Source organism: Hibiscus syriacus, unplaced genomic scaffold (genome assembly GCF_006381635.1).
Source record: "Hibiscus syriacus cultivar Baekdansim isolate YM2019G1 unplaced genomic scaffold, ASM638163v2 tig00111392_pilon, whole genome shotgun sequence".
NCBI classification, from domain to species: Eukaryota; Viridiplantae; Streptophyta; class Magnoliopsida; order Malvales; family Malvaceae; genus Hibiscus; species Hibiscus syriacus.
In genome coordinates, this window is record NW_024063078.1 from 2,542,517 (window position 1) to 2,561,461 (window position 18,945).

Here is an 18,945-nt window from a genome sequence, read left to right on the forward strand (position 1 = left end):
CCAAACAACAACAAATACAGACTTAAAAGTCAGATAAGAATATGTTCGTTCTAATAGGATTTACATACCCTTGACTCCAGGATTTCGTTCAAGAAAGTTTAACACGATTTTGAGGGTGGTTCATAACTCACGTAAGACCTAATCAAAGTGGCAAGGGAGTGACTAGGGATGGACCGAGGAGTACCGGAAGCAGTCACTCTGTGAAAATTTCAAAGTATCATATATATTAGATATTTTTTATTGATAATGTGTTTTTGTATCTCAAGAATTTTATAAGTTCGCTCTCCTCTAAAATTTTAAATGTTTACCGTCTAACATAAAATTTGTCATCTGTCTCTAGGCGTGACTGAACCAATGCCAAGGGACGCGAGTTTGAGTCCCCTCAACAACCAACACACTCTTTTTACAAGCCAAAGAAAAATTATGAAATTATGTCACTAATTCTTAAATTCCTTAAATTTTACAGTTTAAATTCTAAAATTTTAAAATGTGTTCAATTTAATCCGTAGCTTTATCAATATTTAAAGTGTAAAAAAGTTAAAAGAAAAAAAAACCAGATAAACGAATAGATTAATAAATATATAGACGAATTTTTAAATATATTTTTTGTAAACATAAATAAATCGAATATATCTTCGTTCATATTTATTAATTTATTATATGAACATAATTCACAACCAATTTATGGAAGGATGTATTCAATTATACCCTAAACTCAACTCAATATTTATCAAGCCAAAATCAATTTATTTTTCAAGTTTAAATTAGAGTAGCATTCCACCATAAATATTTCATTTACACTCTTAAACTCGATTACATGTTACTTGTTAGGATGTGGCGAGCTAGGAATGCCAAGTTGGTCCATGTGTGTCAAATCATATGGGTGGGTCACCTACAATAGCCACTTTAGCTCGTAACGCAATCATAATAAATACAACCAACATTCTCCACTTGGCTACAAATTTTACTGTCACTCTTTTCATTCCCAAAGTGGAAAAAAAAGTAAATAAAGCACATCTTTTGTCCCATTTTGTCAGATTTCCCCCCCCCCCCCTTAAAATCCTCTTCTGACAGTAGTTCCAAATAACAATAAACTCTGAACCTTAATAGCCTATGGCTCTATACACAACCTAAATATTAAAATAAAAGAAAATCAAGAGTCTAAACTGTGGAATGTGAAATTATATATTTGCCCTTCAGTTACTATTATTACAACCACTTCGAGAGTTGGATATTTTTCTGTCTTTTTAACTGCAATATACCACCGTTTGCTTCACGTGTTTACTTCTCCTCTAACCAAGCTATAGATTGACTAAATTGCCCTCCAAAGGGTTAATTAACCCTAGTTTATGATCATCATTGTGCTTACGGTTAGTGTTTTTTCTTTTATAAAGAATAATAATTTTGCTTGCCTTGGAGCAACATCCAAATCTAAACATGAAAGATTGGGATTGATTGATCTTTTGTCCATTGCTTCTATTTGGTAGGGTATCCAATTTTTTGAGCAAATTATTTGAGTTTTGCTTGTGACAAAAGAAATGAGAATTCCAAAATAGTATATCATTTGTATTGTATTTCTTGAGTTCCCAAAGTATATAAAATTTGACTCTAATCTTTATTTATGTACAATTGTTTAATTCAATATTTTTATATAAATACAGTAGTTTAATAATAATAAAAAGTATGTTATTGTGGACGTCTTGACTAATATGAGTCGTAGTAATCCTGTTGACAAATAATGATATTTTTCGTGACTCTCACCGGACGTTAAAAGCATTAGTTATTAGAGAGGAGACCACACATCTAATTTATATTCTTGTTCATTGTTAATAAAAAGAACCTTATCACACATTTATTACTTATATATTCATGTTTAGTAATAGAAAATTATTTGACACAAGGACTACATAAATTTTAGTTTATATATTTTTTATATTTTAATGTAATTTTTTTTAATATTAAGGTTTTAGTATTTAAAATTTAATATTTATGATTTAAGTTCAAGATTTATAGTTTAAAATGTAAAGTAAAGTTTAACAATAAAATATATAATTGTGTAGATTAATATTATACCTTCTTAATATCGAATAATATCGAATAAATTATCATGTATATTTATTTTTTTAAATAAGAGAATAGAATAATTTTTTATCAATATACCATAAGTTTAATTGTTAATTTTTTTATATATTTTTAAAAAAGTAAACAAACCCAAAAAAATCTAAGAATATTCCATTAATGTTCATTAATTATGTGATAAATTACCAAAATAGTTAATTAAACTCTAACCTCCTTTTTTTAATAAATTGACTCCATTCACCAACAAGGACAAAAGAGTCATTCCAAGTTTCCAACCATATTTTAAAGTCTATTACACATTATTTTTCCTTTCCATCCAATCCCATTTCCCTCTTAAGTCTTAATTCGTTTTTTTTTTTAATTTTCATATCTTTTTCTCTTCCTTTTCTTTTCCATCTTTCTATGCATTCAAAGCTGCATCCATGACAGCCTATAATATTTCCAGTATATTTTCTCTCTTCATTCTCCTTTTCCCTCTCTCTTTCTCATACTCTAAATCAACAATCCATGATCTCCTCGTTTCAAGAGGCTTACCAGCAGGGCTACTCCCAAAGGAAGTGAAATCATATACGCTTTCAGATGATGGAACCCTCGAGGTTTTCTTGGATGGACCATGCTTGACCAAGTATGAGAACAGGGTGTTTTTCGACAGCGTCGTGATGGCTAACCTCACCTATGGCAGTCTCGGCGGTGTTGTTGGGTTAATACAGGAAGAACTCTTCCTTTGGTTACCTGTTAAAGACATCATTGTGGATGACCCTAATTCCGGTCTCATCTTGTTCGACATTGGTGTTGCTCACAAACAATTCTCTTTGTCACTCTTTGAAGAACCTCCTGCCTGTAAACGTCAAGGTAAACCCTTGCCGGAATATTCTCCATCCCTTCCCCTTGTTATGTTTAATGCTTACATGAATTCTGAGTGGTCATCAGTTAGGTAGGGTTTCTGTTGTTATATCTTTTGCAAATAGAAATAGCTTTTGGTTTTAAATTGCCTAAATATATCACTTTCTCTTTTATTTTAACTATATAACATTATGTTAAATGTAGGAATTATTGATTTTATTTAACAATTTATTAACAAAAGAAGATTTATTTATTTGAATTTAGTTTTACTGATAATGGGAGTGTGTTTTCAGGAATGTTGAAGAATCAAGTGAGAAAAGAGAAAGAGTTGGAGGCTGTGAGCCTGTGAGATAAAACTAAAAGTAAAAAATTCAATCCAAGCTGCCTCAAACTTTTTTCCTTTTTGATTTTTGTTTAATATATAAAATAATTAATTAGGGTTTTTCTTCTTCTAATCATAGTTAAATATAAGTAAATTTAGTTTATGCTTAAGAGTTGTAAAGAAGTGTTTCTTCTTGGAATCTAGCTTCCTTGTCAAATTACAAAGTCTACTCTTTTTTTTTCTTTTAATCTAGCCTCCATTTGATCATCTAAGTTAAAATTCTTGATCAAATTCAGATGCTGATATTAACTAGAAAGTTTACTTAAATTATTATTGAAATCATTATTTTAATATTTGATTAATAAAATTTATGTTATAATTACTACTTTAGTTTACGCGGGAAAAGTGTGGTTACCATTAAATGGTCCCACAGACAACCAGATGTGGGATACATGAAGCATTTATTTATTTATTTGTCATCAGCTTTGGCATTATCAGTCTTAGCACTTTTATACTACAAATTTTCAGTCCCAAAATTACAAATTAACTATGTATAAAGGTTTCGTGCAAATCAAGCAATGTTACAACAAGAATTCGTAGTAAACCTAGAAAACTGAATTGCCATGAAATATATGAAGAAATTATTTGGGATTTATTAGGTTTTCCTGCTAAGCATCACTGCTAATATACAGGATATCTTCTTTCGCTATTTGCATCTGTCCTTTATCTTTTCTATTGTTTGTTTGTGACCGTTCCGGTTGGCCTCGCTGGAAAGAAGATTTTCCGACAAGTTAGTAACATCGAATTCGAAAGATGGCTAAAGTCAAGAATGCATGGTGCAAATAGCAAATAAGAGGTGAAATATGAATCTATTAAGATACAGGATTCGGAACCAACCTTCTTTAAAACAAATGCGTGGTATAAATAAGCCACCTCCCATTCATCTGGAGATAATGTGCCTGGAAATCAAAATTGAGAAACAAAGACCAATGATGAACTTACTCTGGTCTTGGTTGCCATCACCTAATGCACCAAGCCTCCTCATAAGCTCTATATATTCTGGTTTTTTCATGTACTCGTGCACAAATTCGTGCGAATTTTTTGACAAAAACTAGTTCTAGATCATACTGCAAGACCAATACAAGAAGGCACGACCATAACTAATTTATAGTACATAATAAACCCCAAAAAATGATGAAACTGTTCCAAGAAAACAGAGTTTTGATTAGGATATCATTTATAAGGCTAGAAACCTCCATTTTCTAGAAAAAGGGTTTGGCATGATCAAGCATTATACCTCTTCTGCTAATGACTTGAAGAGATGGAAAGGAACAATCCATTCGGGACAATCGACAGCATCCTGCAACAGGACATATTATTCTCTCAAATTATGATACTAAAAGAAATAGAATTTGCGTTATTTGGTGTGAACAGCCAATATCAAGAATAGATATCATTGAAAACAGTACCTCTAAGTGAAACTTGTACTTGATACCAAAGGGACTAGAAGATTTAAATTTCTGAACTATGTCATAAAAGAGTATCAGAATAGGATAAAACATCAATATCTTTCTGTAAAAGTAGTTGCAAGACAATGCTATTCACCTTGTCAGAAAATTCTTCATCAAATTGTATCCAGTAGACACTGTTGCCAAAAGACATTCCTTCAGCTGCATAGTTACAGGGAAAACAGCATCCAAAATCAAGATTGAAAAATGCAGTCTGTCAAGCACAACAATCCTAATGCTCAAAAATTTCGGCGAAGAAATGACAAGAAACAGAAGAAAGCTTTACACTATAAATAATAACATACTCTAGAATGGAAATAGTTAATTATGATTAGATAACCTAAAAGTGACCCCAAATAAAACCTAAAACCATGTTATCACTTTGCTAATTGATCTAAAGAAACCGTAAATTACATGATGATTTAGGCACCTACATATTTGTGGAAACCAAATTTCCTATTTAATTATATTAACTGTGTAGTTATACATAGGATGCTTCTTAACCATAAGTTTCATTTATTCCTTTACTTAACTATCCATTTTGCATTAAATTTAATCGAGTTATCTGTAGAGAAACAACTTTCTATAACATTTTCTAAAGACGAGAACTACAAGGCAAGTTGCAATAGTAAACCTTCTCTAAGCTTTTTGATTAACACATTGGCATCCGGCATTGTGCCGATGAAGGTGCCTCCAGGACGAAGTAAAGATGATACATTGGCCAGTGCCCGACGTGCACGTGCTTCTGTTGACCAGGAATAATGCATGGCAAACTGCAAAATCCAAGATTGTCTTGTAACAGCCACAATTATGGTTTCAGTTAAGGTGACAATTTGTTAAATAGCTTCAACAGATCTCGATAAACTTTTGTGGTAACTTTATCATAAGGAAGCAGAATAGATGTAATAGTAGATTTTCCAAATTCCAACTATTGAAAAGAACATTAACGCCACTTCAGTTACCTGGCAACTGCAGATATCAAAAGGACCATCATTTGCCAAAACTCTATCAAGGCGCACCTGAAAATCATCAACTCATAAAAATTAGAAAAATATCTTGCAATGCCTGCTAAACCATGCACAACCTTAGTTAATAAGTTGGTCCCAAGGTCCAATTTCCCAAAAGACATTTTTTTCACTGGTAAGATATATATTTTATTAAGACGTAATTTTGAAAAGGTTATCAACAATCTCATTACCTCAAAACAATCACCCATACATGAGACGGGCAGGAAAAGTGAACTTTTTGCGACGTTGATGGTGGTCTGCATCACCATTGTATCGTGTACGACAATCTTCTATCTGTGTGCATAAATGGAGAATGCAAAATCAATATTACAATTTGTGACACAAATATATACCACAGAAAGGATTTTTTTTCCTGCTGCTGTTTTCTACTTTCTAAATTCCTTTGGGGTTTGGAGGAGCATGGGAATGAAATGTGTTTAGCAAGACAACTTGACTGCAGGCTATTAAAGGCTTTAGAAGCACACATTTTGTCCGTGATTTTAAGCTAGAGAAAATCTACACTCCCATACACTATTGCACAAGACTCATGTTTCAAAAGGCTGTATTTTGATAATTATTTCAAGTCAAAAGTAGAACAAACCGTGTAACAAATCCAAGGATTAATTCACATAATTCTACTTGAAATCAAATTCAATGCATTGCTGCTGCAAATACTACTGCTTAAAGAAATTAATTGCTCCGAATAATCATGGTATGTACTCAAAGAGGCCTAGATACCAGATAAATTGCCACGACTTAACTGAGCTGCTAATTGGATAAATATATAAAGAAAAATAGGAAATCAAAAACTGAGACTTAGCACTTTACCGAGCCTTCAGCTATATCAATGCCAACATAATAGTCAACTTTTGCTTTATCCCACTTGATGAGATCACCACCCTAAAACGCATAAAAACAAACCATAACACAATGTCTAAAATACATTGAATTTGGCAAAAATAAGTAAGCTAATTAAAACTAAGGGTCCCAAAATACCTTCCCACAAGCAAGATCAAGAACAGCATCACCCCCTACGAGCATAAAGCTGAATCAAGACACTTTTAATCTGTACAATCAAGAACAAAATAAACGAGAAATGATTCAGAAAATATATCATAAGTTTAGAATGCAGTTCATGTGATTCGAAAACATACCCAATTATTTAACTTCTTTAAGTGTATGATCGGACTCGCTTCTCGTTCTTCCAAAGTTTGATTTGTTCTTGAACTATAATGATCAGCTACTTTCCTAGCAAAAATCTTGGTGCTCTCATCCTCCAAAAATTGTGCATCACCTAATAGTGATACCGCAATACAAATTCAGCTTTTCAATAGAACTTTAGATGGAATTCTTCATTATCAGCTGTAAAGCTAGCAATCAAAAATTGGATTCCTTTTCAGTCCTCTCAAATTGAACTTTAAAATTCAAATTGAACTTTCAGGGTCTTTTTTTTTTCGTTTCATGAATCACTATGAACTTCGAAACTCATTTCCAAGAATCTACAGTTTAGCCAAACAACCAAACCAAAATAAAAACTTCATTACCATTTTGAGAAACTGCAATTCAATAAAGTATAAAAGCCCAAAGCTGAAAACTTGCGTAATTACAAAAGGAAGCCATCAAAAACCAAGAAAAAGGAAACAAATCTCAACGAGAAATTTACCTTGAGGGTTATATTTGGATCGAGATTTAGATGGACCAGAAGAGGAAGAGGGAGACTCCGGGTATCCACGTTTCATAGCCAAAATTATGAGAAATTAAAGGGAAGAAAAAGGTTAAACTTGTTTTATGAGGCTCAAAGGATCAAATGTGTGATTTATTAGATCAGATGTTTTCTGGGTTGGGTGTGTTTTTGTTGGATAGAAACTCAAAGAAACAATAGGAAAGTGGGTTTCGTTATTGTTCGTGTGGGCTTAGAATTGGATCAAAAGAAGACTACTTCAGTCCAGAACAAAACGTAATAATTTTTAATCTTTAAAATTTATATATAATTTATAAAGTTAATTTTAATTCGAAAAAATTAATAAATTTAATCTTTTATATTTAGAAATTTCATTATTTTAATATTTTTTTATTCTCTTAAACTGTATGTTCTTATCCCAAAAATAGTATATTACTTTCTAATAATAATTTCTGTTGTTTTATGACATAATATAATTATCTAATTACTATTTCAATTTAATAGGCTAGCTTCATTTAATAATATTAAAAAATTAAATTATTTAAGATTAGGAACAGGTTAATGGAATATATAAAATTTAAGGATTAAAAATATTATTACACCAAATCACATTAAATGTCCGTTTTAATTTTAACAATAAAATAATATATTTATAATACTTTTTTAATTGAATAATTTTTTTATTAATTTTTAATAAAAATAAAACATTTAATACTTAAAAATTCAACGCAAATACTACTTAAAATTTGAAGTTTTGGTTTGAAGTTTAGCTTGTACTTGGTGTAGTTGACTTTACATCTGTCTCTTAGCCGCCATTATATTATTATTATACACTTATAATGGATACGAACATTTTGGCAACTTAATATTAAACTTATACGAATCCAGTAATCTTAAAAATAAAAAAATAATGTTATATTTTATATAAGTTTTGAGTTTGAATCAATAAATCAAAAAATAAATATATACTATTTTATAATTAAATCTAGACTAACAAAAAATATAAAAATTATATTAAATAATTAATTAACTAATTTTTATAAGAAATCAATTCACCTCGTATCAAAATGCTATGATCATCATTTCAGCAAAATGTATTCATTAATTTAATTGAAGTCTTAATTGCACTCATTTAGTAAGAATAAAATATTTGTTTTGTGCTCCCTTCACACCCTCCCTATAAACTAATTCAACACGGGTTTAATTTATTAATCGCGTGAATCAAGTTTTGTTATAAAAATCTTCACATCCCTCGTAAAAAATCTTCACCTATCAAATATATAGTAAAAATTAAACTAATATTTGATAAACTAAAAAATTTAATTACTAAATTTTATTTTAAATTTTATTTGATATTTTATTTAAAATTGATTTTTTAATATAATTTGATTAATTGATATATATACTTGATACTTCTTTCTTGACATTTCCAGGGTCGTAGGCCTGGCAGAAGGAGCCAATATTAAATACTTCTTGATATATAATTTAATTAAATCTATGCATTATATTTGTGAAAAATGGTTTTATATCAATTATAAGACCTAATTATTTTTAATACTTGTTATTAAGGGTTTAAGTTTTCTCCAATATTTATTATTATAGGCTCAATATTTTTCTAATATTTATTATTAGGAGTATGCTCTTATAATTTATTTTTTCTAAATTTGTATAAGTGTCCAATTTTTTGTCAATATTTTTTTCTAACATTTGTTATTAAGGGCCTAATTTTTCAATACTTATTATAAGGGGGCTTAATTTTTTCAATATTTATTATTAGGGGCATACTTTTAAAATTCAATTTCTTTTCTAATATCTATTTGCTATTATAAGTCTATTTTTTCAATACATTTTATTAGAGGTCTAATTTTTTTTATATTTATTATTACGAGCATACTCTTAAAATTTACTTTTTCTTTAATATTTGTTATTTCAATACTTGTTATTATAAAGCTACATTTAAAAAAATTCAAAACTTGTTATTAGGAACAATTATTTAAATAACGGTATGTAACCAAAATAACGACTGTTATGTAGTGGTAACGAGTACCGACATCGTCCGAAACCGCGATATCTACAACCATTATACCCACAATAACCTATGTTATTAAAAAAATCATAGTGACGATACTAGCAGTGATTGAATACTTGCAGTAATTGTAATATCATCAATTATATCTTTAAACAATATATTCGAAGACACAAATATAAATTATAATTTAAATCTCATATTAAGGATCTAATTTTGTTTTCACCCAGGACCACCAAAATCTCAAAATAGGCCTGGGCACTTTCCCATAGTAAACCTCGGGCAATGCTTTTGTTCATATAACTCCAAATCTGTCCCTTTATTTGAACTCTTTTTTTCTGGGGAAAAAAACTTTTGATAAGATTTAAGTAATTCTTAGATACCATTAATATTTAAAAGTAATATTTAGATATCCAACTCAATGAATAAAAACAGTATGTGGTTATTAATATTTAGACTCAAATCCGTTTCTTTTCAATTAATTGAATGCTTATAAGTTACACCCTGCTTCTTCTCTTCGTTTCCTCCACTTATTTTCTATTCGCAGTTCGTTTGTCATGAGATCTTTCTTGGACTGTGTGTCATGTTGGGGCACGATAACACATGAAGTGTCGATGATCGAGGAGGTGGTGTCGGATGCGGCGACGCCCACAAGGGAAGTGGAGACAAAGTCCTTGATGAGTGCCGATATGGCAGCAGCAGCATCGAGGAGGAAGATGAATAGGGTAAGGGTGAGGGTAGGGTCAACAGGGTCTATGAATCCGCAGTGGAAGCCCTCGTTGTGTTCGATAACGGAGGATAGTGTTGTGGCGGAGAACAAAGAGAAAACACTGTTGAATACGCCGACGAAGATGCCGGCGACGGCAGATAGGATGGTGAAGGGGAAGAGCTCTTCAGAGTCACGTTCTAACTTTCGTGCTCGAAGCAATAGCAATGACACCGGGTAATTTCATTTTACATCTTTTTTCTTTATAATTTTAGTAACTTAAACAATTTATTTTCTAATTTTAAAAAAAATTGTGGTAAAGAATAGAAAAAGTAACTTCATAAAAATTAATGAGTTATTTACTTGTGTAGTTACTATGTCTACGTCGGGGAGATGTTTTGGGTGAGAAATTGATTTTTTCTTCATTTTTAATAAAATTTAAGTTTGAAATCTATTTTTTTACTTAAAATATGTTTAATTTATGTTCTAATCCTTAAAGTTTCACACACAACATTATTAATTAATATAACATTATATTTTAAACCCTAAAGAGTTGTTATTGATGGAAAATTGCAGGCGACGATCGGTGCCGGTGTTCCTCCCGTCGTTTTCCCCTACGCCTTTCATGTTTTGAAAATGTTTCATAGTGTACAGAATTTGAATATGTGTTATGCAAAGTAAATTGTTAACATTTTAACTGAAATAATTAATTTTTATTAAATATTCTTTTAGCTAATCATGTTTGGTGTTTTTATCGAAAAATCACCCTGGCATATTTTATTTACCTGTCGGACACCCTTTCAGAAAATTTTACTGATCTAACACCCTTGCATAAAGGCGTATATCATCATTCGCGCTTTATCTTGACGTGGCGTAAAATCGGATAAAATACAAATGATGATTCGTACCTTTCTGGGATGAGTGTTAGATCTGTAAAATTTTCTGAAAGATGCCTAACAGATAATTAATTTTTGTTAGGATAATTTTTGTGTAAAAACATCACAAAATATTAAGGAAATAGCTTTGTTTTTTTTTTGAAAAAAGATAAAATTTAATTAATCAATTATTTTCATTTCTTATCTTCTGAAAAATTAAGTCCTATGATCATAAAGAAAATTACGTGACTTTCACACTTATCATTTTCTTCAAATAATATTTTTCTTTTTTAATAAAATTTTTCATTAGATCTTGAAAATAAGATGACAAAATACATTTTTTTCAATAATAATAATAATAATGAAAAATAGTACCAATAAATTTTGTCTCGTTTTTTGATTTTGTCATTATTTAACCAATAAACTAGTGATGTTTTCCCTAGACAATACCGACGTTGACTTTGATAATTGAGTTTTTATCATTAATTTTTCAAAAAAAAATTATTTTTTATTATTATTTTTAATTTATTTTATTTTTATAATTGAGTCATTAATTTGTATTCTTTTATTGGCATCACACATTAATAAAAATTTAATGAGTTAATGATAGTAAACCTTTAAATTCGCGTCATCCCCTTAAACATCGTATCCCCTTAAACCAACAATGGTTTATAAGAATTCACTAATTATCCATTCAATCAGCGTATTGGAAACACATTAAAATATAGATTTATAAGAATTTTATACTCGATATATATATATATATATATATATCTCAATGTATCTAAGAATAATTTTGAAGATCAATTAAATTTAAAAACGTATTCAACACAAAAAAAGTTGGTTAAATAATGACAAAATCAAGAGACGAGACAAAGTTTATTGACACTATTTTTCATTATTATTATTATTGAAAAAATGTATTTTATTATCTTATTTTCAGGATTGAATGAAAAAATTTAATAAAAAAGAAAAAAAATAATTATTTGAAGAAAATGATAAGTGTGAAAGACACTTGATTTTCTTTATGGTCATAGGACTTAATTTTTAGAAGATAGGAAATGAAAATGATTAGCTAATTAAATTTTATCTTTTTTCCAGTGGCATTTTTACACAAAAATCATCCTAATAGAAATTAATTACCTGTTAGATACCATTTAAAAAAATTTACGGATCTAACAGTCATCCCATAAATGTGCGTTTTATCTGAGTTGACGCCACGTTAGCGTAAGACACGGATGATATTCGCGCCTTTCTACAAATAGTGTTAGATCGATAAAATTTTCTGAAAGGTGTCTGACAGGTAAATAAAATTTATATTTTTCAAAAAAATCACCATCATATTTATCTTATCATCAGGTCAATATTGAAGTAATAATTCACCAAAATAGTAAAGAAATTTACTCATATTAAATATGAACTTAATATAAATATATTAATTAATTTAAATAAAGTCCTTTTCATCTCAAAAAAAAAATGTTGAAACGAATGGTCACATTCTTTATCCTCACAAATTCAAATCGTAAGTCACTATATTATAAGAATTACTCTAATAGAACAAAATCACTCTCTTTAATTATATATAAAGGAAATTCAATTAGCCGCCTTTGTTTGTTCATAAATATACTTGAGCCCACAACTTTTATTGACAATTTTTAAACAAAAATAGTTAATCAATTTATAATTAACGTTATGAGATAATATTACATATATACATGTATTTGAGTGTTTAACGTGATATTATACATTTATAATTTTTTTAAAACATGTCACTGATAACTAAAGAATTATTATTTAAAGCCTTTTTACTTATGTTAAGCTTGTACTTTAACATGTCACTGAGATAATTAGCATATTTTACATCATTTGCATATTAGGGAAGAATTGTTGATACTTGAGTTGATTTTGATGATTTTGCTGCGAATTTACTACTCTGATGCTTTAATTGACAACTTAATTAATAGATTTGATGAGAGTTAATTCTATTGGTTAAGTGATTAATATTTGAGAAGAATTAATGTGTTAATCATTGCATGAGATATAATCGTATTTTTACAGCATTATTACGTTGAAAGCTACCAGATAATTACAACATTGTTTGGTCCATTGGTCTGATTGCTCCACTGTTAGCTATAACATTCTCATGCTTTTATCATTATGAATTTATATATTGTTGTTTTCCTCTTATTTCACTATTGAGCTCTCTATGGGTTCGACATCCGAAACATCTATAGCTTTCACTTTATTACTTGGTGACGATACGTATACTTGTGTGATTGTTGTAGCATTATTTAAGCATCGATTACGATCAATACCTATTTTCTTTCTCTTGTTTTTTAGTGATTGGTGGTTGTTGATAACAATAAAAAAAATTGTCAACGTTTGATTTTAGGGCTTGTAAATGCCAAAAAAATACGAATGACTGAAAATACCATTTAATTGATCAAGAATTACTCTCATACAATTAAAAACTCAATTCTTCTTGCATGTTCCAATATTATTATTGTAACATGCTGTAATAAATTTCTCTGAAATTCTATAACTTAAAATCACTGCTCAAATGTCCTTATTAGGAATTTGTGAGTGAAAAAATCGAAACGATGTCAACATATAATAAGACATATGTAAGAGACAAGATTTAGCGTAATTTAACCTTGTCTATTTCCATAAATAAAAAGAATAATAATTCACTATAAATACAGAGATCACGAATACAAATACATGATATCTCATGAAACTTAAAATTCGATATATATTAAAATCCGAACTATATCAAATCATTCTCTCAATATCCTACAAAACTTCACTCTCTTGATATTCCTACAAAACTTATCTATGCAACATAAACCTTCAAAAGCTAGACTACAAAGGGATTATGTCCATCTAAAATAATTTTTTCTTCGATAATGTTAAAGATTATAACATACTCTTTATATATAGAACTAAAAACTTGATCACCACTATTCTAAGATGTGACCATTTATTTGGATTAAAGCTGTAAATGAAAGCATCCTTCTTGGTGAGGCGAACTGGTGGTCAGATCCGTCTTCTTGTTTGTCTATTGTGTCCGAAAGGCAACCTTCTGCGTCTTCGATTCATCATAAGCAGAGATTCAAATAGTGGGACGAAAAAAGTAATAGTATCCGTCGAAATTCAGAAAAATAACGGCGGGTAGCTGATTCAAGTCAAAATCAGTCCGTCGTGTTCGCAGTCTACGGATAACGGTAAATATCAACGATAACGGGATACTCATACTATTACCGTAATGTACCGTTACTATGAAACAAAAATAAAAATAAAAAACTGAATCAAAGGAATATATTCATCAGAAAAGTTAAAAAAAGGAAAAAAGTAATTGAAAAAAAGTAAAAACTCAATCAAATCTATTAAAATAGTACAGCAGTACAAAAGAAATATCAATCTAAAGTTGAAAGTTGAAACTCACATTTTCAACAACAAAATTTGAAAAATGCAAATATCTCTTAAACTCTAAAACAAAAAATAAAGCATATTTAGCAAGACTCACCAAAGATCAAATTGGGAAGACAAAGGTGTTTTGAGGGAAATCTTGTTGTTGTATGCGTCCGTGGAGCTTCTCCGCCGGTGTTGAGCAGTAACGACGGTCGACGGGCTTCTATTTGAGAAGGTAAAATAAAAAATACTTACTCCTTAGATCTAATTTTGTAGAGATGAAACTTTAATTTTTTTTTTTAAATGATGAAAGGTTGGGGGGAGGGGGAGTTGAGACTTGAGAGTTGAGAAAGCTTTTGCGTGGGAGTGGGTTTGGGTAGGAGGAAGTTGAAAAACTTTATTTCTGCCGTTTGCTCTTCTAGATAAAAAATAATTTTAATTTTAAATCTTAAATCACTGTAGCAATCACCCCATTTCAACAATTAATTCTTCGAAAACAATATATGGTGAATTTTTTTTTCAATGCATTATTACGTGAGTTTTGCCACTTAAAAAGGCAAGCTTTGCTGTCCTGGGAACAGCACATGGTTGCAGTTAATGCATTTGTGGACCTCAAATTCCCAAGAAAAAAAAGGTACAAAAACACACAGAATATGCTACACGAATCAAGCCTGCAAATTAAGTTACTTCATTAATTTAACCCAAATTAACAGTAATTTTGGGTTGACAGACATTCAAACGAAGTTCAGGGCATATCAGAAGAGAAGAAAAATGTATTAAAGCAAGCGGCGGTGATAACTTAATCAATGCATATGATATTATTATATAAACATATAGCAGGCAAATAATTAGTTGTCTTGTTAACGAACCAAATTTTTTATTTGCCACTTGAAGCTTCTCCAATCAAGTCATATGACTTGCAAATCTGATCCACATGTGGGATAAAAGAAACTCTTATAGTTAAAACGTATGAATGAGTATTGGTCACACGCTAGCTTAATTTAATGCAAAAATGGACACAGTAGCTGTTTTGGAGTTGGATAATTCAGTTATATATTAATTAGTTAATCCAAATCGAATCAAATGTTGAAGTGCGAAATGAAATCAACACGTCTCTAAGAAGGGTGCTTGTTATCCTAAGGAAAGACTATCCAGCTGCTTTTCGGAATGATGCGAAACACCAGTAATTAGCAGACTTGTGTGTGTCTCTCTCGTTGTCGTTTACTATCAAGTTACAACCCAATTGATCTTTGTTTCTTTGTTCAATTTGTTTTTTGTTGTCGTTTACTGATACGCAATGAATATGCTGGAAAATTCTCTGTTGTTTAACTTCTGGTGATCAAATCCATGGCTGAAATTCGATTTTTGATCGACATTTTCAGGTGCTGGATTTGGTCATCTATCAGACTCTAAACTGGGAAGAAAAGGTTCCTTAACAGCAGTTTGCATCTTAAATGCTATATTTGGTTGCCTTACATCATTAGCCCCAAACTACGTTACGTATCTCCTACTCCGGTTCTTAACTGGATTCAGCACTGGAGGCGTTGGCCTATGTGCCTTTGTCCTTGCTACCGAACCTGTTGGTCCGTCGAAACGCGGCATTGCTGGAATGTCGACGTTCTATAACTTTTCGGGAGGAATCGCATTACTCTCGGGCATAGCTTACGTTTTCCCTACATGGCGTGCTCTTTATGTTGCATCCTCTATTCCCTCTGTTCTGTTCCTTGTCCTGGTGATTCCTTTCATCTCTGAATCCCCTCGGTGGTATCTCGTTCACGGGAGAACGAACAAAGCGATGAAAATTATGCGTACCATAGCCAAGTCCAATGGACATCACCTTCTTGATGGGGTCACCATTGCACTGGATGATGAAGCTAATGACACTTCAAGTGGGAATCAAAGTTGGAAATCAGCAACAGTAGAAAAAGAAACAATCAGTGGTTCTGTTATAGATGTGGTCCAATCACCGATCACTCGCATTCGACTCTTCCTAGCATTGGGAATCAACTTCACCTGCTCTGTTGTGTACTACGGCCTTAGCTTAAATGTTGTCAACCTCGGGACAAACCTTTACCTCACTGTCCTCGTCAATGTCGTTGCCGAAATGCCAGCATTCGCCATAACAGCGGTTCTACTCGACAGATTCGGAAGGAAGCCATTGGCAATCGGGACAAAATGGTTTAGTGCAATGTTTTGCTTCATGGGGAGCATGATGGGGAATGTAGGAATATGGAAAGTAACAAGAGTGTGTAGTGGGATTCTCGGGATATTCGGCATGGCCGGGACTTACAATTTGTTGTTCATCTACACGCCCGAGCTCTTCCCTACGGTGGTGAGAAACGTGGCACTGGGATGCGCAATTCAGGCAGCACAAATTGGAGCTATATTGGAACCGTTTGTGGTGGTTTTGGGTGGCGGTTTTCCATTCATGGCGTTTGGGGTATGTGGATTGATTGGAGGAATGGTTGCATATTACTTGCCAGAGACACTAAACAAGCCATTGTATGACACAATGACAGGATTGGAAGAGGGGGAAATTGCTTGAAACTTGAAATTTGAAATACATTTTGTCAAACCTCCTTACATGGCAGCTTCATTTCAACATTGGGACATTTAAAGGTGACAAAATGGGATTTTGTCTGCAACATACGCGGAGACATACCAAGATTTGTCTGTAAGAGAACAAGTAATTGGTACAAGCATAACCAGAATTTGAGGCCAAAGTATTTTATTATGTGGTTTAAGATTGTTGATGAATGAGAAATCAAAGTCCTAAGTTGAATAAAGATTTGATGGAAAAAAAGATAATGAATAATTTGATATTTTCCTGTTGCAGGATTTGAATCAAGTTAATCCTCATATATTATATATGTGCAGGTCAATGAAATCAAGCTTTTTAACTCAAACTACTAATGGTATTGAGCCCTTTGCTTCACTGTCTTAAATTTTAATTAGAAATTAAGTTTTATTTTAAATTCCAGCTAGAAATTAAATTAGATTTTATTACAGTTTTACTAATTGAAAATTATTTAGTGCTTTAGTTTTTTTCTAATTGATAAGCCGTTTATCTCTTTTTTTTTTATCTTTGTTGATCGGTGGCGATACTAACTTTAATGTTGGTTGCCGAACATCAGTATTTTTTATTGTCCTTTTATTTTCTCTTGTTTTTATTTCCAATAAATATGTATGTATGACACGTATTTTTTTGCTTTTATGACACGATTTCTTCTATCTTTTGACATATTTTCTAGTTATTTGGCCGTTATTTTCATTTATTTATTTTCTCTAAATATTGATTAGACATCGTAAAAATGATCAAGATGACACTTAATTATATGTTATATTGTTGATCTTCCCTGCTTTGGATCCTCGGATTGGATTTGGATACCCGTTACGTGTTCGTGAATAATTTTTTCACGTTGCTCGAGTCTGATTTGCAGTTTTTTATTGGTCTTTCAGTAGCTTGATCTCCTTTTGTGGTCCGTTTGCCGATGCGATTACATATGTTTGTATTTATCTTTGTTCGAGTTTTCTTGGTTAGATTTTAATCTTTCCTTGTATGGTCCTTATGTAATCTTAAGCTTCTAGTTTTGTTTCAATGATTATAGGAAATTGTCCTAATTATATGTTTAATTTATGATTATGATTGTAAATCGTTATTGCAATTTAAGACATTTTCTATTTCGAATAAAATTAGTAACTTCTGCTTAAATTTATTTAGTAAAAAATTATTATAAAATAAGGATTGTTTTTTTGCTCAACAATATATTTTATTGGATAAAATGAAAGAACCCTATTATGATCCCCATTAAAACCCTCCTTAAATCTAGGAGGAAAATAGTGGTACATAACCAATTTGTTAATCAACTTAGAATCAAGCTGCAAAAGGCAAAACATCACCCAGAGAACATAAACACCACCAAAACTTACCCAAAAAAAACAAAACCGATCACTGAAAAGTAAGCTAGCTACCACCAAGCTTTAAAATGTTCATGCCTAAACATACCTTCCTTTGCAAGATGATCGGCCATTCCATTATACGATCTTGAAGCATAGATAAACTGAATCGACGAAAGTTCTCTCGACAAGCAATCAATCTCCTCCAAAAGGTGCCACCATTGTTGAGCTAACCAATTCAAAATTACCAGACAATCTAATTCAATAAGAATGGGTGTATCGACACACCAACCGGCTTCTTTAAAAATTTTCATTGTTGTTAAAACAGCAGAAACTTCTGCAAATTCGAGACCATTTTCTGATAAAGGACCAGAGAACAAAGCCCTTACATCTCCATTTGAAGTTCTTAAGACTCCACCACAACCTGCTAAGCCTCGGTTTGAAGCTCCATCAGCATTAAATTTTACAATACCACAATTAGGATAAGGGATTTAAATAGCGCCCGCGGTCACTTTTTGATCGCATCGTGTTTATCGCGGTTGCGGACATAACGGATGCTATCGCAATCACTGTGGCTGTCGCGATCGTGA

General features: G+C 31.2%; 2 protein-coding genes and 1 pseudogene across 2 annotated transcripts; 2 read left to right on the forward strand and 1 right to left on the reverse strand.

Moving 5' to 3' along the window:
- The first annotated feature begins 2,438 nt into the window (after nucleotides 1-2,438).
- Nucleotides 2,439-3,492, forward strand: LOC120160538. Its single transcript, XM_039170947.1, has 2 exons — nucleotides 2,439-2,931; nucleotides 3,216-3,492. Exons 1-2 carry the CDS (start codon nucleotides 2,502-2,504, stop codon nucleotides 3,269-3,271), a joined length of 486 nt encoding a protein of 161 aa, XP_039026878.1. The 5' UTR covers nucleotides 2,439-2,501; the 3' UTR covers nucleotides 3,272-3,492.
- A 259-nt stretch (nucleotides 3,493-3,751) lies between these two features.
- On the reverse strand, nucleotides 3,752-7,576 carry LOC120160306 (annotated as a pseudogene).
- Nucleotides 7,577-15,833: 8,257 nt separating this feature from the next.
- LOC120160635 (organic cation/carnitine transporter 4-like) lies at nucleotides 15,834-17,012 on the forward strand (the record flags this gene model as incomplete). The annotated part of the gene is made up of 1 exon (XM_039171001.1): nucleotides 15,834-17,012. A coding segment is annotated over one exon (1,170 nt), but the record flags the coding sequence as incomplete, so codon positions are not given.
- Nucleotides 17,013-18,945: the final 1,933 nt, after the last annotated feature.